Source organism: Lampetra planeri, chromosome 22, assembly GCF_965212315.1.
Source record: "Lampetra planeri chromosome 22, kcLamPlan1.2.h2, whole genome shotgun sequence".
NCBI classification, from domain to species: Eukaryota; Metazoa; Chordata; class Hyperoartia; order Petromyzontiformes; family Petromyzontidae; genus Lampetra; species Lampetra planeri.
The window spans coordinates 6,153,356-6,180,718 of NC_136128.1; the positions used below are offsets into that span (position 1 = coordinate 6,153,356).

General features: G+C 45.2%; 1 protein-coding gene across 3 annotated transcripts in view; it reads right to left on the minus strand.

The window, feature by feature from the left end:
• Positions 1–27,363, minus strand: part of LOC144724947 (otoferlin-like) — a 171,643-nt gene that overhangs the window by 33,312 nt on the left and 110,968 nt on the right. For all 3 annotated transcript variants that reach the window (XM_078604283.1, XM_078604282.1, XM_078604284.1), the window contains 15 exons: positions 26,016–26,211; positions 24,237–24,357; positions 22,852–22,952; positions 22,049–22,139; positions 21,254–21,370; positions 20,849–21,004; positions 14,199–14,376; positions 12,063–12,187; positions 11,108–11,242; positions 10,439–10,600; positions 7,688–7,807; positions 5,807–5,968; positions 4,388–4,547; positions 1,484–1,584; positions 199–327 (listed from right to left, as the gene is read on the minus strand). In XM_078604283.1, the coding sequence (XP_078460409.1) occupies positions 199–327; positions 1,484–1,584; positions 4,388–4,547; positions 5,807–5,968; positions 7,688–7,807; positions 10,439–10,600; positions 11,108–11,242; positions 12,063–12,187; positions 14,199–14,376; positions 20,849–21,004; positions 21,254–21,370; positions 22,049–22,139; positions 22,852–22,952; positions 24,237–24,357; positions 26,016–26,211 (2,054 nt within the window). The remainder of the gene's footprint in view (positions 1–198; positions 328–1,483; positions 1,585–4,387; positions 4,548–5,806; positions 5,969–7,687; positions 7,808–10,438; positions 10,601–11,107; positions 11,243–12,062; positions 12,188–14,198; positions 14,377–20,848; positions 21,005–21,253; positions 21,371–22,048; positions 22,140–22,851; positions 22,953–24,236; positions 24,358–26,015; positions 26,212–27,363) is intronic.

Here is a 27,363-nt window from a genome sequence, read left to right on the forward strand (position 1 = left end):
ATGAAATCGGAAAAAAAAACTGATTTTGTACACCCTACATCATCGGAACGTGAGAGGAGTTAATTGCGCCTACGCACTTCCGCCAATGCTGTCTTCGGTATTGATTGAATGTGACAATTCACCGCACGTTAAAATGCATCTCTCGAGAAACATTCCTTCCTGTAAACGGAGAGACGCCAGCCCCCACCCACTCCCTACCTCTTGGAGCATCTCAATGGAGGCAAAGTACTTGGACCACCAGTCCAGCACGCTCTCGTCACGCTCTGCATCCTCCGGTTCCGTCTTCTTTTTTTTACTCTTCTTGCCGTGGGTGGCCCCCGGCTCTCCCTACACAAGCAACACGCCCGTAGATAATTTTTGACGACCGAGGGGCACAATTTGCTCGGCCTTTCGTCGAATCCGTTCGCCCGCTTGCGCACATACAACACACATACACGACAAAAGTGCTCACATTGCAGAAACTTCAACATGGTAAAGGGAGCATCTAGGAAGGTGGATTAAAGGGAACTCTCATCATCTGTTTTTTTTTCTAATCCAGTGTGCGCACAGGCCCTTTGTCAATCTACTGCTGCCTGAGGGACTTCTATACCACAAGGGTTGAAGGTGTGATTTTACCATACTTTTCCACGTTGGCCAGTGCCGGTTGGTGTAGACATGGGAGCGTAGAAGCACAGTACAACAATGGAACTTTCTGCACTGCCCTTTGCTGCCAACTACGTATGCACGGAGATCAGGCATCCGAACACTGGCCAGGCTCCACCGTTTACCAACCTTTGTGAATAATTCACATTTATATTTTCTTACCCAAGAAAGTCTCAATACTTTTATTCAAGATATTTATGTTTGCATTAAAACATTTTTTTTATACAGTATATGTCGGGAGCTGGTGTACCTGGATAAAACCCATATTCACGATGAGACACTAAAACACATGAATGTTAAACTTCCTTCGCACCGTACGTAGCCAATCACGCTAACCGGATAAGCTGCTAGAAACCTACTGGCAATGAAGGGACATTCACTTGTAGATAACAACTTTACTATGCTGTAGGTAGGCACCTCAAAGAGGATCCATCTCTACAAAAACTAGGAACAGGGACGCACAGAGTTCGGCGGAGGGGTCGGGCAGAATGCCATATGGGGCACCCTAATGGCACCATCCACAGGACCAGTATTGAGGCCTTCCTGTTTTGCAAGGCCCATAGCAAATTGCCCCCTTTCCCCACTTCCCTCTGGGCGGCCCTGCCCATCAACGCCAAGGTCAAGTTGCTGATTTTTACATGCGTGTTTGTGCCACCACAATACATCGAACAAAGATGGCCACTGCGTCGCGCGCTTTCAGATGCGCTTCTGCGGCCCTCTGGAGCGCTCTTCCTTCCGATAACAGAAAGCCACTGGAGCTATGCAATTTTATATCTAAATTGAAAACTAGGCCGCGGTAAAGGTTAAGAAGCACTGGTGTAGTGAATGTGCGATTACACACGCCCTCGATGGTGATTGTCGTCTCTGTTTTCTTGTCGGAGTCTGCCGTGTTCGTCTCCACGATTTGCTTGATAATCTCGGCATCGCTGGTCGCCTGCTTCACTGTGAAAGCAACCACATTGCAGCGGAGTGAACACACCTGCCCTATGCACACATTGCTCGCCACATCTCAGACGAAACTATCCCTTACTTCATTGGCACAGAGTGCACTTCTTCTACACTCACGCACAATAAAGCCATAGGGGGGCACTCACACTTTACCCCAGTGAAGCCCATTGTACCACCAGGTTGACAGAGGCGATAGTGAATTAATACATGTTTAAGTCACCTGGACTAGGAATTGAACCCAGATTATGTATACACTGATGTGGTGCATTAACCTACCATGTGCGAACATAATGAGAGTATTACTCATGTGCATTTAGGTAGTATGCCCACAAGCAGAATAGTAAAAATCTGTACAGCTATCAATTGTACAGATTTTAGGTTGGCTGAATTGAGTACAGCACTGGGACCATGTGCTTGTAGGTAGCTTTGTCAAGCTTCCCAAATGCCATAATGATAATGAATGCAACGTATGCATCTACCTATACAAATGTTAATTTACATCTCATGTGGCTCTGAAAGGCCAAGGTAGGTAGACACAACATGTCGGGCGGAAACATGGGCCACGATAATTCTAGTTAAGAATGACTGATGCAATAATGTACACGATGCATTGATGTGCCATACTATCGTACCAATGACTCCCCTAAATATGGAGGCAATGGATCAAAAGGTTATTTATCTTAGCCCATACATATTGTGAATCGTGGTGGCATGAGTCATGACGTGGACATCGATGGAAATAAATGAACGATTGACATCGCGGAGCTGAATATGGCTCACGGTGTTGGTGATGAGGATGCGCGTTTGCAGCGAGGTTAACTGGCAGGAATGATGCACAAATGTGCGACTTGTGGTGTTGTCATCGAGTTCAAAAGGGTTGACGCAGTAAATCGAAGGTGCGATGGTTAAAACATGCAGCACGGGAGGATGGAGGCCATGAGCACAAAGGTCAGTTACCTCGAAGGACAGCAAACCGTTTAGCCAGGAATCGAGGCTTAGCTGAGCACAAAGTAGAGGCAAAGAAAGTTCAGGACAGGGAAGGTAGGCAAGATGGTTTCAGATCAAAGGGTACAGGGAAACAGGAATCCAGGGCCAAGGAGGCAGGCATAGACAAGACAACGTGCCAGACTCCCTGTGCATCATTTGTCTTTTTATACCAGGTAAGGCCCCACTAAACTTTTGAGTTCTGTTTCGGAAGCGAACTGGCTATCACACAAGATAGCTCAACGAAGTGGATCACCGCCTGCAAATGTATAGCAGCCGAATAGTCTAAGCGCACGTTTCTAAATGTGGAGGGGGAAACCGAATGACCCGGAGAAAAAATCCACGCGGCCACGGGGAGAAGATACAAACTCCAAATATACAGATGACAGGGTCAGGATCAAACCCACAATCTCCTGCATAACAGGCAAGGGAGTTAACATATTGCCACCGTGATGAAGCAAAACGGTTAAATTGCCATAAAAAAATATGAAAAAGTGTTACACGTTTAATATTAATTCATGTCATTTAGCTAGATTACAGCTAAATAAGGTTTATTTTTGAGGGCGTAAATCTATTCAATCGTAGTTGCCCAGAATGTAAGGAAACACTTCTTCAAATTGTGACATTTTTTAAATAACACTGACAAACAACGGCGTATTCCCACGCATAATGACATCCCAAGATGGTAAATATTTGTTTTGGAGAGGATAATGTTATTTGATAACCTACAGTGGACATTACGGAGTGGCCGTGAATCTGTCGAATCACACCCGCCAAGCAGTAAACAGTCTTGACCACTACGTTACTCAGCTGCTCAGGGTGAGTAACCTAGTGCTGAAGAAAAGACATGTGTCCCTCCCGAGTAAGTCCACGCCATATACCATCGAAAGAACAGCTTACTGAAGAGAGAACAGTCGATACATTTGCATTGAAGCCTTTTGCAGGTCATTTAAAGCAGTACAGACATTATCGGGCCAGAGGGCATTGCGGCTATAACGGCTTCACAATTGGAAGGCTGCCAGTTATACATCTTCATTGAGATTGCACTCAGCCAGCCATCACTCCAGGGACAAGCTACAGGAGCGGATGGCTGAGTATCTGCGAGAAGTTAACAGTGGTCGTACCATACAGATTGGCGCATATCACAGCAATGTGGAATTCCCATACCGTCAGTGGATCAGGGCTGCCAACAGAGATGAGCACCGAAGGGTGTTATTATACTCTCCTGAAAGTCAGAGCGATTATTTCCGGCTCACACGCGCATTGAGGCGGTGATCATCACCTGTCCACAGCCCTGAGCCAGTGGTGGAAATTCCACGTTCCTATGGCAGGGGACGATGGAAAACCACTGATATCTTCCCCAAAAAGTTGTCCTCAATGTACCAACCGCAGAGGAATGATGGGCTGTGTCAACCCCCCAGACAGAAGTAAAACTTGCAACTTTTCCGATCGCGAGCTGCTTGTACTCTTTGTTTTTTTCGGTAAAGTCACGTAGGTAAAAAAGAGAAAATAAATTAAATCACGACGTTTTGGTTGCAACACAAGCAACTGTCATCAGGTGTTGACTGCTCCAGCGAAATTACTGAGGCGTGTGTTTAGTTTCTCTTTTTAACCTACGTGACTTTACCGAAAAAACCAAAGAGTATGGGACCCTTGCAGTCAAGAAAACTTCAAATCTAGAATTAATGCGAGCTGCTTGCTCTACCACCGAGTCACCTGGGCATGCACTGCACATGCGGGGGTGGGGGGGGGGAAATTTAATGCAGTGCTCAGTGGCAAAATGTTGGCGCGTAATGGACAGTGGGCCACTTACTGCTGCCTTGCCGGCCCATGTCTGGCCCCGTGGTGTGGAAGATGAACTTGCGTAGGGAGGTGACGGTTTGCGAGCCCACGAGGATGTAGCGTCCGAACGCGCGACAGTCCACCACTCGGATGTTGAGCGGCGGGTGGAACAATTCGTTCTCTGGCAGATCCTGTGAAGCAACCAAACCGAATTGATGTATCCTTCATCGAGCCACTCCCTTCACTTAACCCGCCCCCCCCCCACCACCGCAGCTTGCGAATTACGGCTACATATTTAATCTTGCAACTCCTTACGAGAAGAGCTCCGCATGATGTGTAGTGTGTCGGCATTCATACATATTTTAGTCAATGGTTTGCACCCTTTGCGTCCTTTATATCGGCGTTAGCGTCATGCATGAATGCGTTTTAAATAAAACTGATTTCGCGTTTTATTACCGCATCATTTAACACATCTCCGTGTAAGCCTTCAGAAGCCTTGGTAAAAAAAAATATGTTGAATATGTCTACCCCCGATTTTAGGGGGACCGTGATAGAAAAGGTAATTGCTTGTAATATTTTATTATAGGTTTAGAATGGACAATAATTGTGCCAAATATCAGCTTTTTAACCCCATCTAAAATATCATTTAAAATAAAATCACTTCCTTTTCACAACCATTTAAATGTATAAATGCACAACTTCATCGACAAAGATTCAAATGTGAAATATCAATAATCATAGAGTCTTCGCATCGCAGAAAAATACATTGTAGTGATAGACTGTGTTGTTCAAGTACAGTATTTGTGCTTCCAGTTATGTTTCGCCAAGCGAAGGACAAACGATATGTTCGGCATGATGCATTGTGCAATAACTTTGATGAATGGATGAGGCCAAAGTGTATGCACACAGGCTTAAATCTTTTTTTTAAACCAGATTATCTGAGATAAAAGTCAGAGATTTTGATTCAGTGCCTGGCACAGATATTATTTTTTAGTACAGACAGTTTAGTTTTATCACAGACATTCGTTTTTCTATAGCCACACAGCCACCTCCAAATTAGAGGCAGGCCGCTTGAACTGAACTTTGAGCACCGTGTCTAAACAAACCTGCAATGCCTGTTCAAGTTCTAGTTAATTTATTAGGTATAGCCCTGTGAGCCATTCGGCTCTTGAATTGGGTGCAACCGCAACAAACAAAAAACAAAAACATGAACAAAAAACATCTTAAAGTGAATATGTGACTGAGTGCAAACAGAAAATCCAAGAAAATACAGTAAAATGTTGCAGAAAAAGCACCGTACACAAAAATGTGCAAAAATCCCAGTGGGATGCAAGTCAAACAACAACAACCACAAGACAACTTAGATTAAGGCTTAGATTAAGATTAAGGTTTGTCCAAACAAACCTGCAATGCCTGTTGCGACATAGCCGAGAGAACAATCGTCGCTTACCACCTCAAAGAACTTGACAAGGTGGCTGAAGTTTGGGTTTTTATTGAAGTCTGTGATCACCACCGACTGGATGCCCTTGCCCGCGCACTCGATGTCGACGCGTGGCCGATCTACCGACTGCAGCTGCACTCGCTTGAGATCCCTCAGGCCCCAGAAGAGAATCTGCAGAGTGACAGAGGCCAAGGGGGATGACACTGAGCATTGCAAGGAATTGGTGGTGGTGGCGGCGGTGGTGGTGGCAGTGGTGGTGGTGGTGGCAGCGCTTGGCATTAAGCAAACGAAGCAAACGCCTGCGTGTGTACGTTGAACCTCTTTTGCAGCGTACGTAGCCAACCACGCTAATCAGAGGTGCGCGGGAAGGACGAACAAACTAAACACAAAAAGCAGTTCTAAAGAAATGAGATCTCAGTCTAGATTTAAAAGCGCACAGCTCCGGTAGCTTCCTAATAAATGAGGTGCACAAGGCCCCAAGCAGCTGAAGGAGGTCTCAGGTTCGTGAAAAGTAGCGGTGAACCAAACGCCAGCTCGGCTTACAATCCCAATAAGCACAACAACTTAAAACTATCAAATAGAAATGCAATTAATTCCACGCATCCCTCTTTTGTCTCCATCGCTCTTGCGTCCGCGCCCACTTCTGTCGCTTGTGAACGTCTCTCTCATCTCCGCTACATCTCTGTATCATCCGTAACTCTATTCTCTCATCGCACTATGTTTTTGTTTTCATCCCTTGTCTATAACTCATCTGTTGTCTCGCTCAGAGTTTATGCATTGAAGGGGTGGAGGGGGCAGAAATGATTTCTGCTTTTGGGCTCTTAGCAGGCGGGCGAGCAGCACCACTCTGTTAGAGAGCTCCGTCCTTGACAGCAGTGCATTTGATGATGGCCATGCATCTTGATGCATCTTGATGCAGTAATTTTAGCTGTGACGGTCCCACCTGATGACGGAGACTTGTGTTGCCTCCAAAACGTCGTGATTTATTATTTTATTTTATTTCCATTATTTTATTAATATTTATTTTTATTTTTTTACCTACGTGACTTTATCGATAAAAACCTAACAGTATGATGGCCATGTTCACATAAAGCATCCACACCGTGATTAACTTTTCATAGACGTGCTGATGCATTCACACACATCGGCTATTAGGTTCGGACCAGGTTTAGTTCATGGTATAGCTTGCATTTAATTCCTCGGGAGAGCAGTAAGGGGGATTGCCACGTTCAACGATTGAAAACAATTGAAATGAAAATCGGTGAAAACTAAATTAACAATTGTGCACGTAATGGATCGAATGAGTTAATACAAAGATTTGGAGCGTAACGAGCACATTGCTTGAAATTGATTATTACGCCTGAGTTTACAAAGTATTATACAGTGTATATATATATATGAGTCAATAATTAATAATGAATGAGTATAATATGCAAATTATATGCGAAAAATACATTTAGAATAATGGAATGACAAAATAAAATTCCAAATCCATATTGCTGCTCAATTATATCCAAAGCATAATAACTGAAGCAAATGCAATCACACATGTCATCACTTTAGAAACATTCTCCAATAATTCTCACATTTCTCAGAATTGAGGGTAACTGCATTCCGTGAGCATTCCACCACATTCCAGTCTTCACAATGGCGAAATGTGATCGATTAATGATAATCTGTCTGCAGCAAGATGCACGTCAGTGTTTGTATCTCTTTGATCCGCTTTCCAGGGGCACACACTACGTGCTCAAATGTAACCGGCAAAAAAACGAGAAATTCAAACACTGGGCTCAGAGGCAGTGTGTGTGCGCTTGCCTGTACAATGCATGCATAGTGGGTCGTGGTGGGAAGATATGGGGGGGGGGGGGGGGGGGTCAGGGGTGAGCTCACCTCTATCCTGTACTTGGCCAGGACAGGCCGAATCCCCTTGGGTACCGGGATGATGGGCCCTCGGTCTGTGTCGTTCAGTCCGGAGACCGGAGGGAATTTACAGTTGTCTGCTGGTGGAACCTATGAGAGCACAATCAATTGCAACACGGCACGGCTTTCCTGCACCACGCAGAGATGAACACTGCAAATCGGTTTTAGTGGACACGTGGACGACACATTTTTATTTTATGTCTTTGTCAGCGGCCTCGCCTCGCTTAAGAGAACGCAGGCTAATTTGAAAGCAGAGTACGTATTGTTCATTGCGCAAGGTTGGTGTAATGAGATAGGGCATTTGGGCTGAGACTTACCCTGCGAGCATTTAAGCTAGTCCTACAAATATCAGCGAAAGTCGAGGCCATTGCCGAGGCTTCGCTAAGGGATTATGGTTAGCGCACGTATCTGTAACACCTATTGTAAATGTACACAGCAGGTGATCCTTCCGTGCCATAGCAGTAAGTGCATCCTGTAAACAATGTCTTTTAGCATAAGGCAATTAGATTCACACTCGGTAATGACATTCACGATTGTGGGGTGAGCAGTTGCAAGGACAGAGGTCAGCATTCAGGTTATAGGAGTCAGTTTAACACGTAGGCTTTCGCGACCAATATTATTGCCCGATGATGCTGGATGCAATTACAAGCGAAACGTCGTACTCAAATTGTAAATGTTGTGGTTTCACGCTTCAACACACCGGTGGGCTAAAGCAGTGAACTATTTGTCTTTTTTCAACGTGACACTTTTTTACTGATTGGCCGTATTGGGTAGTGGAGGGTTACGACACATTTATAAATAACGCGATCTAAACCCAAAAACGTTGATTATGAATTATAGGAGTCAGTTCGGTGTAAGCGGGAGGGAGCTTGGTGGGCATCATCCCAAGGTTACACTGATGCTTGCATGGCCTTCAAGTAAACGCACACATGCTCATGCAATATTGTCAGTCGCTGGTTCCCACCCTGTGGTTCGTGGACCGCTGGCAGCTCTGCCAGGCCATGGGGAAGTATATCACACACGGACGTTCTGTGAACAAAGAGCTTCATAGCTCATCGGATTCCTCCAGTATAAATAAAGTTTCTGATGGGAAGTGGTCCGCAGAACCGTGACAGATGCAACCATTTTTTTTTCACACCAGATTTTGTTTGCTGCACGGTGGTGCACAAAATTTGTTGGATGGAGGATCGTGATCCATAGGTCCAGGTAGGTTGGGAACCTCTGCTTTAAGTAATAATTTTTTTTTACGTTACATTTGTATGTTAATGCAAGTTTCGAAATATAAACTACGCAGCACGATCAAGTTCTTTCTATGAATAATACAATGGCATAATTGTACCTGGCGCCTTGACACGTTGTGAAAGGTGCCAAAATTAGTGCAAATTATTATTGTTATTAAAGTTGATTTAGTTACTATATCTTCTTGTCCTTCCCCCACACCTCCGATAAGCACGGTTGGCTACGTATCGCGTGAAAGAAATTCAACAAACATAGATACGAGGTTTTTGGGTGAGATTGCGTAAATATAAATGTGTCGTTAAACCCAGCACCGCCCGACACAGCCAATGAGTAAGGTTACAACGAATCGTCACGTTTTGTTTACGTGACAAACCCTTACTAATTAGCTGTGTCGGGTGGTGGAGGGTTACGACACATTTATACTTCCGCGAACTAACCCAAAAACCTCGATTACGGACGAATATCGGTCGCGAAAAGCCTACGTGTTAAACATACATGCGTAACTCTTGATTTAAATCTTTCATGACTGCATGAATTCATACTCTTGGGTCTTTCGGTCAAGTCTATTCTTATTTTACTCACGTGACGTCAAGGATAATATCGCGGCAAGGATAATCCGCATCTGGGAGATGTTAACTCGGAAAAGAGAGCAAGGGGAATCACCTTCAGTCGACACTGATCCGACTCGGCGCGAGCCAGGAGAGCGAGTCTAACGTCATCCCCATCACAGGGAACCTCGGGTCACGGACCCGGGGCAATGAGACGAGAGGGAAAGGAACGACGATCGGGGAAATTAAAACGGGTGAAGCGATCGGTGCCGGGAAAACGTTTCGGTTACGGACGAGAAGTGGCGAGAGAGGCGCCGGGTGTTGGCGATCGCGCGATCGAGTCCGATAGAGTTCCACGACCACGAGGATAAAAAATGAAATAAAAGGAAAAAGAAAAAAAAAGATCAATTTGTTAAGATTATACGCGAGACGCACAAGCACGCAAAACGCAAACTCAGCCTTCACTCGTGTTTCGTGTTGTCGCTTGACGCGCGTAAAACTCTGGGCGCGGGACTACCAACGCCTCTCGATGCGAGCAGCCAACATCGCTCAATCAAAACGTACACCGTTGTTCGATTTCCATCTAGTATTTAAAATATACAGAGCTTTACTAAATCCGTCCAACGCTCAGCCCTTTCGTGTCCACAAGTTGAGCGCGCAATCACGACGCAGCCCTTGTTTCCACCATCGCCTGAGAAAGAGTGACAGGACTGTTTGCGAACAACCTCGCCCCGAAGGGCAACGCAGCGCGAATTCCTAGAGCTCGCCGCGCAAGCGTAGATTGCGCCATTGATCGTACGCCACTTCTTGGCGTCTCAAAGCGCATCTGGCCTGACACTGATGCCATGGTGATGTCACGGCCAATGATTTGGTGAATGACGTGGCGGGACGGGAGGGGTGATGCCGCTGTTATTCTGGCGAGTGCGTGGGTCACCTGCAGGAGCTCAAACGATGCCAGCAGCTCTCCGGCAGTGACCGGGCCTCGGTAGATCTGGTAGTAGTCGAGCATTGGAGGGAAGCGCGGGGGTTCGTACAGCTCCGTGCTGATTTTCACCACCGGCTTGGCCAGCGCTCGACCAATGAACTCGGCTTTGCCCTAAAGGAAACAATATCACCGTCAAGTTCAAGGATATTTTGTGGGACCAGGTGAGAACTCAAGAAAGCACGATGAGTTTGCGTGAGTGACCTCGGATGACAAACAAATACGATGAAGTAAGAACGACGAAGTATCAGAAGCATCGGTAATTACATCAACGAAAGCTAGATCTGAATGTCTATTTGCATGTTTCAACTTTAACGCTCTATTATATTCAAACACTATAATTTCTTGGTGAAATTAGAGACCATTATTATTATTATCAAAAGAGCTACAATGTAACCTTGTGATTTTAATTCATCATTACCATCATGCATTATACAACACAAGGCAATTCTGGTACGTAGCGAATATAATCGCAGGTGAATATCAATCACCATTGGTCACACTCTTGGCGGTCAGTTTCAGCAATGTCCTGCTACAATAGCGGAAACCATCGCGTTGACCCACACCGAGCACTTTCGCCGACGACGACGCCGCCGCCGACGACGACAGCCCTCGACTCACCACGGTGTCTTGGTCGAACACCTCGATCACGACCATGGGTGGGTCATCTCTCAGCTCGCGTGGCTCCCCGTACATGTAGACGTTCTGGAACTGCAGCAGCTGGTCCCACGTTGGGCAGAGCGTCTCCTGGAAGACCTGGTCATTCCACAGGGTCGGGGGGCGAGCGAAGGGTTAGCCGACAAGTGGCGGCGCTGTTTAGGCCACAAGAAGCAATGTTGTTACTCATGCAGGAAAGCAACGCAGGAATCTCCTTCCTACAGAAACCACGTGGGAGTATTTGCAGAGAGAGGCATGGGATGACGCTGTGCAAAGTTCCCCTTTGTAAACTCCTGGCAATAGTGCGCATTTCATATCGATTTCACGGTTTACAGCATTAATAATCTCAATGTATTTAAATACAGGCATTTATAATCATTAGTAGCAATGGGAAATGCTCACTAGATTGTAAGTTCTAAGATGAAATGAGAGTTTAGGTCAACTGAGCTCATCGTTTTTCTTGGATTAGTTGCATTAGCACGACTATTAATCACGGCACAGTCTCAAGTCACTGACTCGTCGGTAAACACAGGCCGGCGCCTGCCACGTGAATGTGACATTTACACCAAACGGCTCAGGACCGCCAATGGATCCGAGCTGCACCCGACGCCGATCAGAGCACGACGACGCAAACTCTGCACCGTGGCGCGGGGACTCTCGCGGAGTCTTGCGGTCGTCTCATCACGCCGGTGCCGGTTGGTGGTCAGTGGGGGTAGATGCCGGTGACCTGCTGGGCACATTCACCCGTCCCGTTGCCACACTTGCCCCTGGACTCTGCGCCGGTGCCGGTTCTCCCGTGGCGGTCGCGCCACGACCGAGCGCGGCGCGCGAACCCTCGTTGACGCTGCGCGGGCGACGCGCTCTTCGGCAAACCTTCACTGGAGTGGGCAGCCAGAGAGAGCCGAGCAGCCTGGCGTACCTCGGTGGACTTGCAGTGGGTGGAGAAGATGACTCGAGCGAAGGGGTCGGAGAGCCCCGTGCTGTCGGCGGCGAAGAGGCTGCGAGCCTGGTACATGTGCGCGCGCAGCTCGAACTGCGACCTCTCTGCGTCGCGGGGAAGGGAAAGGCATCGTGAGAAAACAGATCTGAAATTTCGATTTAAAACTTTCGTGATTGCAGGGATTCATCTTCTTGGTTCTTTCGGTAAAGTCACGTTGAAGGGAAATAATAAGATAAATAATAATAATAAATAAAATAAAAATTATAAAAATACGTGATAAATGTACGTATGTATGTTGAATTTATTTTGCGCCGTACGTAGCTAGCCGTGCCAGTCGGAGCTGCAGGATAGGGTTTGCTACTTTGCTTTGTCCCGTGTCGTCTGGCAATTGCTGATCTTGTTAAAGAGCATAAACCATCACGCAAGCTCTGGTCATCCTTGTCGAGGCTTTTGGCTTACCATCGGACAAAGGAGGTCGCCGCATCGTGCGCTTTCAGATGCGCTTATGCGGCCGTCTGGAACGCTCTTCCTTCCGATATTAGGCAGCCACTGGAGCTATGCAATTTTAACCCAGATTGAAAACTAATTTCTTGGGAACTGCTTTCTGTGTTTAGTTTTTGTCCTTCCCCTGCACCTCTAATTAGCACGTTTGGCTACGTACAATGCAAAATAAGTCAACATTCATACAAACATATGTGCTCGGGTGCCAGGAATTGATTCGTACTGAGATCCGGCGGTACTGAGTTAAACTTTAATAAAGTGTGCTGCACAGTTCTGATAGACCTAGGCTCACTGAGAAATGTGTGTGGGTTTGGTCGATGGAAAATGTGGCAACTCCTTAGACAACGAGGGCTTTTCACATGGAGGGGGGGACACACTCCAAGAGCCCTCGCTTAGCTATAATTGCAAGTCCATAGGCTTGCAGAGATCGTTTCTCAGTAGCAAATGAACCTATTCTCAGCAAGTGCACACACATGCATTCTAATGGATGAATGAATAAATAAATAATGCATAATACAGGTTGTGTTTTTGGGTTAGATCGCGTATGTGTTGTTGAAACCCACCACCATCCAACACAGCCAATGAGTAAGGGTTGTCACGTAAACAGAACGTGCCAATACATCACTAGTACAGCACACCGGTGTGTTGGAGAGCAAAGCCACAACATTTACAATCGGAGTACGACGTTTCGCCAGTAATTTCAACTAGCTTCATCAAATTGATTCAGATTGTAAATGATGTTGCTTGGCTCTCCAACACACCGGTGTGCTGTACTAGTGTCGGCTGGTGGCAGGTTGAACGGCACATTTATATATTTGCGCGATCTAACCCAAAAAACATGTTTTATGGATGATATTGGTCGCGAAAGCCTACGTGTTAAACCAAATAAGTAATGAGTAAGAAAACAAAAAATTACCTTAACAGATGTTTAGAAGTGACCCTGTTTGAGAACAGCTGACAAGGTCAACACGGCACATGGCATGGGGAGCACCGCACATGCTCAACTGCCTTTGTCTTCCCAGTGCTCTTGCTCGCAACATCATATCACTTACTCATTTTAAACTGAATCGACATGGAGATGGATCAGCCCAGGTTCGGGTACCATATTCCACTGGCATTGCGTGTTGCCACACACACGTGGGTATATATAAGAGATAGAGGTCTCCATTTATCATGGTAGACCACAGGGGGTAGTGCTGTTTGTGAGCACTCTGGAAGATCAGCATGACATACAACCACTGCATTCAGCCACCTCTGATGTGCTGATACTTATACAATGCATTAGGTACTCATTTAAGACTGAGTCAACCTTAGGGAGGCTCACAAGGGAGCCCCCAATATAGGTTTGATGCAGAGGTTGTAGTATCACATGTGAATGACCACACTGCACGCAAAACAACAACAACAGCCACCATTCACTAATGAGTGGTGGTGACGTCACCACGGCGTTTGTGCCAGGCCAGGTGCACTCCCGAGGCCAACGTGAAGTGTCGAAGGCTCGCTGACAGGAGGTCGCGGGACAGACCCACACACACACACACATGGAAATACCTCGCAAGATAAATATCACGATATAACAGAATTCAATATAAGAGCATTCCCCAATTGACATACTGTGGTAGTTGAGGACACTCGGCGGAACACCGGTGACCCCAATTTTCTTCTCCTCAAAGCCGCTGGGCAGACCAGTGAGGAAGTCCTTGCGTTGCTTGTTGAGGCCCAGCCAGAGGTAGACCTCCAGCTTGGCCTGCATGGTCCAACCGCCCGAGCCGAAGACACGTTTCCCCGGCAGCTACCAGCACATTGGGCACAACAGGGCAACGTGTGTGCGCGTGAGCACGGCGAAGTAGCCAACCTCCTTCCTCTAGACGCGAATGTCAAATGCTGCCTCGTTCACGCCGGCGCCGATGCCATTATTCGATGACGTTAAAGGGCAAATTTGGCTCGATGGTGCGGACTACCTCGCCAGACTTTAGTTTGCTGTCCGCACGCCCGCACCTCCGATACGCACGGTTGGCTCACGTGCGGTGCGAAAGAATTTCAACATGCACACATACATAGGCGTTTGCTTCGTTTGCAAACGCCTCCAACCACCGCCGCTGCCTTGCAATGCTCAGTGTCACTACCTGGCCTGGGGTCGCACTGCAGATTCTCTTCTGGGGCCTGAGGGTTCTGAAGCGAGTGCAGCTGCAGTCGGTGGATCGGCCACGAGAAAGAAGTTCAGCATGCATAGGCGATAAATATTTCAACTTGGCAACAGAAAACTGCCAGTTGAAATTCTGGTTTGAGGTGAATTAAGCCCATCATATCCATGGGACTGATCCAATGAACACCAAAGGTTTGTAAAGTCACCAGTAGCCATATGGTCAGGCTGGTCTCAGTCGCAGGAATGTGAAATGGCCACTCGTGGCTAAATTTTGTCAAAGAGATGAGCACTGCTTCCATGTCTGGCATCCAACAACAGATTGACAAAGGGTTTTAAATATATATTTTGTATGGATACCAGAACGCCTGTAAGGTGTTTCCCTGTGGTTATGGCCTAAAAAAACTCCTCTGAATTGTAATGCGTAGTTATTGCATTAACCCCCCTTGTGCACACATTGATTCACAGTATGTACCCATCCTAATAAAAACAGGGGTCCATTTCACCACCAAAGAAGAACACGTTTAGGTCCATCAGTCAAGGAGCCACCTGGACACATTTTCCAGCAGTATTAGCTTCGGCATGAAAATCCGCTCTCAATTTTGACTTTGTGTCCCATAAGCCGGGTGCTGCCTGTTAAATGCTTGCGGGGTGCATTGGTCCAGAAGATGGACTTAAATGTCGTCTACATTTTTTTGTTGTGTTGAAATGTGCCCTTGTCTGTTTCATTATTAAGAATTAGTCACAATCCACTGACAATAACACGCGTATTGTTCTCGCCATGCACTGCTGCCGAAAACCCATTGGAAACCCATGGACTTCATCTTCTTGGTTCTTTCGGTAAAGTCACGTAGAAGGGAAGTAATAAAATAATAAAAATAAAACATAATAAAATTATTCTCACGACGTTTCGGTCACAACGCAAGCAGCCGTCCTCAGGTGAAAACCCCTTCTACGTGACTTTACCGAAAGAACCAAGAAGATGAATCCCTGCAGTCACGAAAGCTTTAAGTAAAAAAATAAACCCATGGAAGTCGAATAAAAATAATAAAAATAATAACTACGGATACATTAAGCGAGCACGTCGAAAACATAAATAGCATGCGTGTGGAATGGAGGAGAATCTATTCTTGTAAATTATCAACGAATAATTCAACAGGCATTGTCCACCGACACACGTGCAATTGTATGCTATGCCATCAGCAGCAGTAGATGGAATTGGATACATTGTGGCATTAACTCACCTACGGATTCCGCAAGAACAGAAATTGCAATAAAAATACACAAATTGTGCGCACAACATGAGCAGGCGTTGCAGAAAGCAAAGGGATGTCGGGAACGGTTAGCAAAGGAGTGAAGAATACTGAAGCGCTAAACAGTTTTAAAATCAATGGCTCGTTGAAACTTACACGGTAAAGTCACGCACTTTCCTTGCAGAAATTTCTAAAACGCTCTCTCTCTTTTTGCAGCCGTTCACACAACACCAAAACACCCTTCAACCGTCCAGGTGGCTCAGGGGGAGAGCGGCGAGCGGCTCACAATCGAGGAAGGTTGCGAGTTGGAATCCTTGTCGGGGTTGTTGACTCGGGCCCACCATACCTCTCCCTGGCCGTCAGTAAAAAGAGTGGCAGTTTGTTGCCGACCACAACCGGCGGTTGTTTTGTTTTTTTAGAGGCTCGTCCCTGCTCATATGGGGCGAGTTTCTCCAATGTTTTTTCCACGTTGGTTGTCAGAGGTCGCAACCGGATACCCGATACCCGTACCCTACCCTATACCCAGCTCCCCGTACCCGGCCGGGTACGGATACGGGTAGCCGTTTGCGACCCAGGTGCGGCCGGGTACGGGTAGGCCGTGAGTCACTGGTGAGTAACCGTTTGTCACTCATTTCGGGTAGGATACGGGTAGGTGCGGCCGGGTACGGGTAAGGAATCAAAACCCGTTTGCGACCTCTGTTGGTTGTCCAATGTGGAATCCCTACCACTGGCTCAGGGCTGTGAATGGGAGATGAGGACTGCCTCAATGCTCAGCTGAGCCGGATATCACATTTGACTTTTCTGTTTAAAACACCCGAGTCTAACTAAAGGTTGTTAACATCCACCACTATATGCAAATGTTGAAACGCGATGTTTAATTCGTGTCAATAGTTACGTATGTTCCTGCAAGGAATTGATATTTATTTTATTTTTGAATTTGGCACATAACTTCACAGTGAGCTGAATGGACATTCGAAGTGTTGATGTTCTATGTAATTCTGACTGTTTTCTTGCTCTGAGGGCAAAGAAGATGTAACAAATGGGCTATAAAATATTCCAGAAACGTCTGTTTTACTAATGGGAAATGTAATAAATGCCACCAAACATTGGCTGCAGAAGCCAACCATGCTGAGCGCGATTTGAAAGCGACTGCTTGAAGAACCTAACTTGCCAATTTATTTGTATTTTGGAAATGAATCCACGCATCAGCACTGTTGGCAGCGCGATGTTAACTAACTCGCCTAGTATACAGGAGGTCGTGGGTTCGATCCTGACCCTGACACCTGTAAATGTGGAGTTTGCATTTTCTTTCTGTAGTCGCGTAGATTTTTCTCCGGGTCCTCCGGTTTTTCCCTCCACATTTAGCTGCTATAAATTCCAACATAATAAGCCACTTCGTTGAGCTATCATTTATGACCAGGTCGCTTCTGAAAAAGAGCTACGTAGCTCAGGGGGCCTTACCTGGTAAAATATATAACAGTTTATAGTATATATTTTGGTGTCATGTAAACAGCTCTATGCATTCAAATAAAGGCTACCGAGCAGAAACCAGATTTATTTTTACAATGCTGATTATTAAACATGACCAGATATTGCAGATTTATATAATTGTTAACATTTCAGTATCCTATTTCTACAGCTTCGAATGTGATATGAGTGACATGATTGAAATGTAATTCTACTTTTGCATGAGTCATCTCTTTAAGAAGCTTTGACCTAAAAAAATACTAAATTCGTTTCAAAAAGTTGAAAAGAAATTGTATTAAATAGGGCTAGAAGGGTCAGATCATTCTTCATTGCAACATGCTTAATAAGGACTACCTAAAAAATGACTACATCGTGTAAATTAATAAACTCAAGTATAATTGTGGTGACATGGAATGGGTCACAGAAGGAGATCTGCAGTTGCAGCAGCCCTGTCTGTCAGCAGGTCACGTGATAAGTCAGAGAGAGGGATGTAGGGCAAAGGTGATAGAGGGTGGGGCCCGGGAACCCGCGAGTAGGTTCTGGAAGGGGGGCGTGGCCGGGGCGGAGCGAGGCCACGCCGGGAGGATAAAAGGGGACCCCGAGCGAAGACTCGGGGCTGTTGCTGCTGGAGTGTGATCCCCTCGTCGTGCTGCTGGAAGTCTTCGTCTACGTCTACGTCTATGTCTTCTCGGTGTCGTCAGTCAGGCTGTCTGCCAGATGTCCTGACTGGGAGCTGTAGTTACCTTTATAGCCTGGGTCTCTTAGTCAGTCACTACATAATTAACATGATAATATATCTCAGGTTCAACTGCTATGAAAGCCAAAACATGAAATTAGAAATGAAAATAATACAATGTAATTTGGCTTATTACTTGAACTGAAAAATCTATGCCTTTAGGCTGAACATGATCTGGGAAAAAAAGCATCCAATTATAGTGGAGATGGACTTGATTATTTCTGAGAAGTAACATATTCTGTAAACTTTTCAGTCGTGACATAATCAATATCACACACTCAAGGCTAAAATACAAATCGATAAATTGAACGCTGTAAACTGGTGAACTCGTGGCACTAGACTCCACTTCCCAAAACAGTTTTGCAATTCCTATGATTAATTATAAGTACAGTCCTTTATCAATCCACTGCTGGATGATTGCCTCCCCATACTCCACCCCATTACATAACTGCCACGTTAATACAAATGCTGAAATTTCAAAATTTGCTTGGGCAAATTGTGCAAGATGACACTGGAAAAAGCTAGATGAGCGATGAAGCTAATTTGCCTTGATCCTACAGAGGTGCACACGTTACTAGGGGAATCGAGCGCTGCGCTAGAAATGCACAAAATGCGATGATTGGTGCAATGACAACTTTAACCTCAATAGGGCTACGCACAAAGCGATTACGAGAAGAATGGAGGTTGGAATATGAAATTCAGCGGTTCATAATCAGCATAATAAAGACATACTGTATTGGGAACTGCAAGGCACCAAGAATGAAGAATAATATTTTTTTTCCAATGGCCTTTTTCAATTACTGCACATTAAAGGCATAATTTATGCCGTGTCAAACATAATGTCCCAGTAAAAGATAATGTTCTTGTCGTACTCCAAATTTTTTACGTACATTTTTAACATAGGCCAATCACTATGCACATACTTGGAAATATATGAAACGTACTGCAAGTACCGACGGCGGTCGGTACGTGCATTCATGAACGTGAACACAGTTTTGCACGGCAGACAGAGCAACACTGATAATGCTCATTTCCTTGATGTGCATTATTGTTTATGCCATCAGCAGTGTCTGCCATCATTTCCAAAGGCACATAGTATTTTTCTGTAATTGAAGTATGACCTTGGAAAAAACGCGTAGACCCAGGTTGAAAATGCAAGCGAGTAATTTCAGGTATTTACAGTATTTTCTTTTGTATTTCAGACCTTTGTATGGGTTACATGATGATTCATAACATTAATATGTGTACAGTGTTTAATAGCATGTTTAAAATATTATTTATGGTTCCGTAAAAGAGAGGTTATTTTATAAATATGCAGGAACAGACATCAGTGTAGCAGAGATGCTGAAGAATATACATATATCAAGGCCCTTGTGTGAGAATGGCGGTCAAATTATTTATTTATCAGTCATGGAAACATCTGTGAGGTCAGACTTCTTTCTTCAATAAGGAATTTTATTTTTTAAATCAAACGAGGAAACGAATAAAAAACACCTCTTACACACAGCAGTGGAAGCAGCTGATTTCTGAGCCGCGTGCGGTATTTCTGCGCTGTGAGCTATTAAAATGCTCACGTGTTTGCCTTGCCGTAATGAGTCCTCAACGGTAAATTTGGGGTCAAAGCATGCACTGGGCAAATTAATCAGGTAGGGCATATTTTATCATAACCGTATTGTCTGGATAATAAAGGTGCACTTTTATCCCCTGTATTTTATAGCAAAAATTCGGGGGGTGGGGAGATTCATTTTGTAATCCAGTAGGTGGTAAGTGCGTATGTGTGTGAGTGTGACCAGATTAAGATATTATTTAATTTATTATTTTATCTTTAGAAGTGACTTAACCGAAAGAACCAAAGAACAGATTAAGATAACCTTTCCGATACTGGGCACAAGTTTTTGGGTCTTACGTTCCAGAGCATCTTAAAAACCGGAGAATACGATAAATATGTTTCTGCTTTTATAAAACGCAACAGTAAGAGTCATGTGCTTGCCGTGTTGCATGTGGACCCATCATTACTTGGAGATAAATTTAACATCTGAATGAAATGGCTAAACCACGTTTACTTTGGTAATTTGCTTCACTGTTGGCGATGCACACCTCTGCACATATTTTTTTTTGCAAAAACAAGACGAGGGATGCTGATTAATGTGCGAAGAGAGGCATCTGGTGTGGCTGTCGATGTGTGGGGGTGTTTTGCACGAGCTATTCAAATTGCAGCGTTTCCCTCGTGTTATTGCGTCGGAGATGTCGAATTCAATCAATACTAAAATTCGCAGGACAGGCCACTAATTGCAAAAACGGAATGAGCAACAAGGACTTAACAATTCCTGCCACTCGAGTTTGACCAGGTCACTTGCAGTCATAACATTTAATAATTATTGACAATCTTTTCCTGCACTAATCACCTACCTGGGTAAACTACTCGAAGAAGAATGCAGCTGGCTTCAAGCGCAACGACCACCACAAGCCAATGAAGCTGTGTGTGGCGTTTCCACTGCACGGTTGCGAAGGGTCACAGGTACGCTGCACCACGTCTGTTAACCTCTGCTGGGGTGGAACGGTGGGGGGATGGTTTTGGTGGGTGGGTGCTGACATTTTCAACAGGGGGTACGCAAGCCGTGCTGGAACACGTGGTCTGGGAGAGAGGGAATGCTTTAGCTCTTACCCTAAGGAAAAGCGTTTTGACTTTACCACAGTCCTTCCCCGTCTCCTCCTCTACAATGGAATAGAGGATATCTTTGGCGGGGATGCGCGCATATGCGACGCGCTTCGTCTTGTTGACCAGCATCCAGATGAAGACGTCCGGGATGCTGTCCTGGGGCTGGGGGGGGGGGGGGAACAACAGGCGCCATACGGACGCAGGTGGTTTATAGTTGGCGCAATGTGTGGTTCGTCGAGCTCAACAGCAGCGCCAACTTACGTCGGCACAGCAGAACCCGTGGGTTTCCCCCACCGCGGCCATCAACACGGCCGTTGAACGAAGCGTACTGGATGTGGTGTGCCGGGTGAAATGAGGCGATGTGTGTATAGGCGTGTTTTTTTTTTGTTTCGAGGCCCAAAGACACGGCACCTCGTCGGCGAGGAACCGGAGCTTGTGCAGGAAGCCCTCGGCCGTCTTGAGCCGCTCCTTGAGGTTGGCCCGCTTCACCTGCTTGACCAGATTCTTTGCCTGCGGGCCGATCTGTTCCTTTGGGAGTAAAACGAGAGAGAGAGAGGGTGAGAGGGTGAGAGCAAGCACATTCAAGTCACTCTCGCGTGTTCTGGCTCAAGGGACGACACTCAATAAGCACGTGTTTTCTACGAGGCCATGCAGAAGTGGCATTGTGTGCAGTTTCTGCCAATAAAAGCCAGAGTTTTTTTTTTACTTCACGAAGTGGCATTATTTTTGTACCAAAAGTCAGGTAAAGTAGTGACCTCTAGCCAATATGGAATGCTTTGAACCAGCACATTTGTTTTGTATTAGTTCTGTGCTGAATTCGAAACTAAATGTATAGATGTTTTTTCAACCCACATCAATTAACAAGTAATATATGATTTCTAATATGGAAAATTAGCTTAATGTGCATACTTTTCGAAAGTGTGAAACACGTTTTTTAAAATATATTTCTCAAAAAAATACAGCACTTGACATTAATTTTAGGCTGAGCCAACTTAGTGGTGGATCAAGCCAAGTTCAGATGCCAATTGTCACTCGTACATTGCATAGCTATGAACCCTCCGGGAGTTGAAGCACAGTGCGACAACCACTATGCCACTGACGCACAGACACAATCGCGGTCACACGTGAACTTCATTACCAAGTAGGAAATATATTCTGAGCGTAATATATTCTGGCGAGGGTATAGTAATGTTTAATGCTTCTTACAAGCTCCCTCATGCATATCTTGAGACGGTCCCGGTCCAATCTCGTGCGCCCGAATGCAGATGGATCTTTGTTGGCAAGGGTAAGGAATCGGCTGAAAGAAATTGTATTTTTTTATTAAGACCAATGCAATCATCAATACACTAGTGACAGTCGAAAAAGATACAAGTGTAGTATACTGAACATACTCCCAGACTCACACACACATTAACGTACTTTGGTTCTCAATTTCAGAATATGTATTTATGCTGGAGGAATCTGATGCATTTCTTTACATATATCCAGTATTGGCAGTTCCATATCAATGCACATTAGTAATTTAACATTACATTATATGACGGACTACAGGATAAGCATAAGATTTTAAAACTAATAATTAGAAAAAACACTTTTTTATGGACAAAAATCCTCATTTTCTTTTAGTCATATTTTCAGTCTGGATCTCAAAACAGCAAAAGCCACATTCATTCTAAAATTTCCCGCACCACACTCAGATGTTCAGCAGTGACACCGACACTGTCATCTGGGGACACAGGTTCACTGGTTTGTTATTTCAGGGCGGTCAGTACTCCACGTGCCTGACCTCCCGCTTGGCAAGCTGGCGCAAGTCGCTTCGTAAGCAGTGAACCCACCGTTAAGTGCCCCGCGTGATGTATGTACAGTATGTATGTACGTTGAACTTCTTTCACACCGTAAGTAGCCAAACGTGTTAATCGGAGGCGCTGGGGCAGGAAATAACGGTGGTGATTCTCCGCACGCGGTCTCGGCGGCTGTGCTCAGCGCCCTCCCGACTCACTCTCCCTCACCTGCAACCAGCGCTCATCTCCTCCAAGGCTCCCCGCAGCCTCCGTTCTGGGTGGGGCCTCTCTATCTTCATCGTCTCCAAAACATCGTTGATGCCCTCCTCCTGCAGCATGCACATTCGTTGCGACACGTGACAGCATTATTTGCTGCTGCTGCTGCGATTGATTCATTGTCAGGTTCATCAATTGGCAGGCCGTGTGTGGTGGTGGTGGTGAAAGTCTGGCCAGTGTCGCAGAGTAGGCCAAACTATCACCTGGAGGGGCTCTCGAGAGCTCCCTCCAGCAGATGGCCTCTGCCTTTACCTTGCTGATAATAATGGTAAGTGGGAATGATAGGCAAAACTTACATTTGTGGCTTATACATTTCATACGAGCATAACATTTAAATTACGCTTCTCATACCCTTCCCTATACTCTCTTCATCAATGTTTGCCCATTTTTCTCAATAAATGTCCAAGCTACCTTTCAAAATGCCTGCCCTTGATCCTATCTCAACTTGTAATATGCAAAAAGGTTGTTTTTGTTCACATGGGAAGAACTCCTCATTGAATCTCACGACTCATTTTCAGGCGGGTTGTATTTGGTAAATATTTTAGGCAAATCTGTTGGTATTTTTTCTTTGCATGTGGATGAAGATTTGGAGTGCCCGGAGACGACTGACGCGTGAGCAAAACAGGCAACAAGCTCACATTCTTGGTTGTTTCGGTAAAGTCGCGTAGATAGAAAACAAAAAACAAAAATAATGAAATGAAAATAAAAAATAAAAATATAAATGTTTTAATACTATTTTTTAAATATTATTTTCAACTTATTCTTTTTTATTATTATTTTTGTTTGTTTTCGATCTACGTGACTTTACCAAAAGAACCAAGAATATGAATTCCTGCAGTCACGAAAGTTTTAAGTAAAAATTGAAGGCAAAAAGATCAGAAAGAAGCTTGCTGTGTTGTCGCCTCCAAGTCAAATGTCGCAGAGGTTCGCCGTTTGAGCCAACCCAACCACCCTGGCTCACACCGTGAGCGCATTGACCACATAAACTGCGCGCCATCTGCTTCACGGTGGACGTTAACATATCCCGCAATGTTATTCGATAAAGAATAGGATACTCGTGTGCCGACTCCATGCTCCAACTTTCCCAAATTTGTTAAATTACTCACAAATTACTTAACCGGATTTAATCACAAAGCAAACATCGCCTCCAACTGGCAGACTACACTCGTCCGTGATACGTTGCGCCTTCATGATAATCTTGCGCCAATACCACGTGCGCTAAATCATTACGATCACGTAAGTGTCTCGTACAGCACCCGTCCCTGGACACACCAACAAACCCGGCACGTCATAAGTGTGGCGCACCGCAGCGGGGCAGCAGGCCATCGCGCACGTACCAGCTTGTCGGCGATCTTGTCAATGATGTTGGAGTTGTAGAGACGCCGTCGCTGGTCGTGCCACGCGCTCCGCACGTGCACGCACGGCTTCTGCTCGTAGTAAGGCATGTGGAAGTACTGCCTGCCAGCACACAGCCGTCAACGTGGGCACGGTTAGCTTTGTAATACTGCAAGACTGGGCACCCGAGCCCAATGTGTATTCTGTCATCATCGCAATTTAATCAGACGCGGTCAATCCACCGCTGTGCAAATGCCTCCCCTAGCCGCCTCCATCATGTTATGATCTTGCGATGGAATCATCTCCTCGGTTTATGTCACGATCTGTGCTTCTGTGGAGAGTTTAATTATCTTTGAGCAAAGGGCAATTGACATTGACTCTCGAGGGATTTATTTGTTTTGGGGATCTTTCACACGGAGGATCGCGACCGTGACACCCTTGCTAATTAGTCAGTGTGTAATTACTCATGACCATCAGGTCATCAGACGCTGTTTATTGCACGGCCTGGGTGTGCTAAAGTGTCTGCTGATATTTACGCGGCCGCAGGGTCCAGTGATCGGTGCGCTCGCTCCGAGTCTGTTTCAATAGAGTCAAACCACCTGCCAACACCAATCCGTTCAATTCTCACAGCCCCCCAATAAGTGTATCGACAGAATTACAAACATGGTTCAACTTGCTTGCAAGCCGATGTAAAATATTCCTGGGAACTTATTTACAAAAAAAAAGGAACTATTTCCTATTAGTGCGGAAGTTTGAGCACAAACATTTGGCGGTAGCAGATTTTTTTTTCTTTCCCCATTGCAGAACCAAAAACATTTCTCTGGCGAAAACACGGAATGATCGTGTGACGTCAGCGTCACGTATTCAAGTGTATTGCCTGACGCAACGTGTGACAAAAAACGATTAACCCTGCCTCTGGCCCTGCTTCCCGGTTTGGTTTCTCGCTTGGCTCTGCAAAATGCCAGTGGAAAACCACCTGTACTCAGAATCGGAACATTTATTTGTAATAAAACTCTTTGAGACGACTTCTGGAATCCGTCTTTTATTCACTTTGGGTTACATCTACTTCACACTGCTGATAGGCAACGTGAAGGGACAGATAGACCGAGAGAGACGCACTGCCACGTGGCAACTCGGAGCCCCGCTCTCGCGTGGCTCCTTCCTCCGTTGGTTCCCGTTCTGACCACGTGTCGTTCCTCTCTACCCCTATTTAATCCCCGGGTTACGTGGTACGCTTCAGCCAATCCTCGTTAGCCTGCATCGAATCTTCCAGGCTCCCTTGTCAGCTCCCGGGACCACGCCCCTGACTCATCTCCCCATTGGCTGAGGCCAAAGCCAGCAGAACCAATCTCCATAGCTGTCACCCTTCCATCACGTCAGGACCATGCCCCCAGGCTTCCCCCCATTGACTGTAAACCAGGACCGGCAGAGCCAATCACCATGACAAGGTGTGATACGTCAATGAGCCGGATATATTCTCATATTACATATTCATAGTGGAGGAATCCGATGAGCTGTGAAGCTCTTTGTCGCGAATGTCCAGTAGGGGCAGGTAAGAACGTTACAGCAACAAACAGTACAAACACACGATGGGAGTGCAAAGTACAGGAAAGGTAAACAAATCACCCAAACACACAGACAAATAAACCGAAACCATCCCCACCCTACCAGGCAAAGCCCCCTGAGGTGTTCCTGTGAGGGCTGAATGCTGCAGTGGTTCGTGCCAGTGGACTACGGGCACGAGACTCACGTGGAGCTTGTTGTTGTGTGTATGCTAATACCTGTCATTAGTCTCCGGCTTATAGGAAGGGGTAGTAGAGGACCCAGACGTGTCGTCATCCATTTCTGCATCATCCGTCTCATCGTTTAGCAGCCCAGTCTCATCATCATCATCCCCCTCGTCGTATTCGTCCTCGTCATCGCTGCGGTCAAGAATATTCGACTTGTTCAGCCCATCCAAGCTGTTTCCGTAATTCCCTGTGAACAAACAACACATCAATGATAATGCCTTCCAAGTTGCACTTGATTATATACCAATATAATGGGATGCTGCAACAGAACTTCATGTGTTCTTGGTTCTTTCAGTAAAGTCACGTAGAAGGGAAATAAAAAAATAAAAATATAAAACAATAAAATTCTCACGACGTATCGACTGCAACACAAGCAATCATCATCAGGTGTGAAAACACAGCAAAGAAAATTTGAAAAAAGTGGCGTTTTTTTCTGGACAAATTAAGTTACGTTTCTGAGAATTTTATGGTTTTATATTTTGTATTATTTTATTGTTTCCCTTCTACGTGACTTTACCGAAATAATCAGGAATATGAATCCCTGCAGTACCGAAAGATTTAAATCAGAACTTCATGTGTTCTCTGATCCGTACGTTCCTCTGACTCTCAGTTTAATTGCCATCATTAATCTCTCCAGCTTCTTTGCTTAGAGGAGTCCATGTCCGTGATCCATAGGTCCATGACAGGTAATTTGCAATGATTGATTTTTTTTGTATAGAAATTGCTTTCATATTCTTGGTTTTTTCGGTAAAGTCACATACAAGGGAAATAATAAAATAATACCAATATAAAACAATAAAATATATGTTATATACAATATATTGTATTATTATTTTGTTATTTCCCTTCTACGTGACTTTACCGAAAGAACCAAGAACATGAATCCCTGCAGTCACGAAAGCTTTAAATCAAAATAAAACAAATTGCTTTGTTGCTTTTCATTATCAAGTTTTACATTTTCCACAATCACTTGATCCTGCTCTATCTCACCTCTTTATCTCATCATAATTTTTTTTTTATATCTCAAGCCGCCTTCCGCAATCGCACTGCATATATGAATTTTGCGAGCATTTTCCACCCTCCTCAGCTATATAAACACGTGTTAGAGCCATCTCTTTGACATATTTCAGCAACTGCCTTCGCTGTGTTTGTCTCCACCTGATGATGGACGCTTGTGTTGCGCCCGAAACGTGATTTAATTTAGTTGTTTTTTCATTTTTATTTTATTTGTTTACCTACGTGACTTTACCGAATAAAACCAAAAAATATGGATTCTTGCAGTGACGAAAACTTTAAATCTAGAATTTCCCAGCTGTTTTACTCAAACAATTGTTTTCCA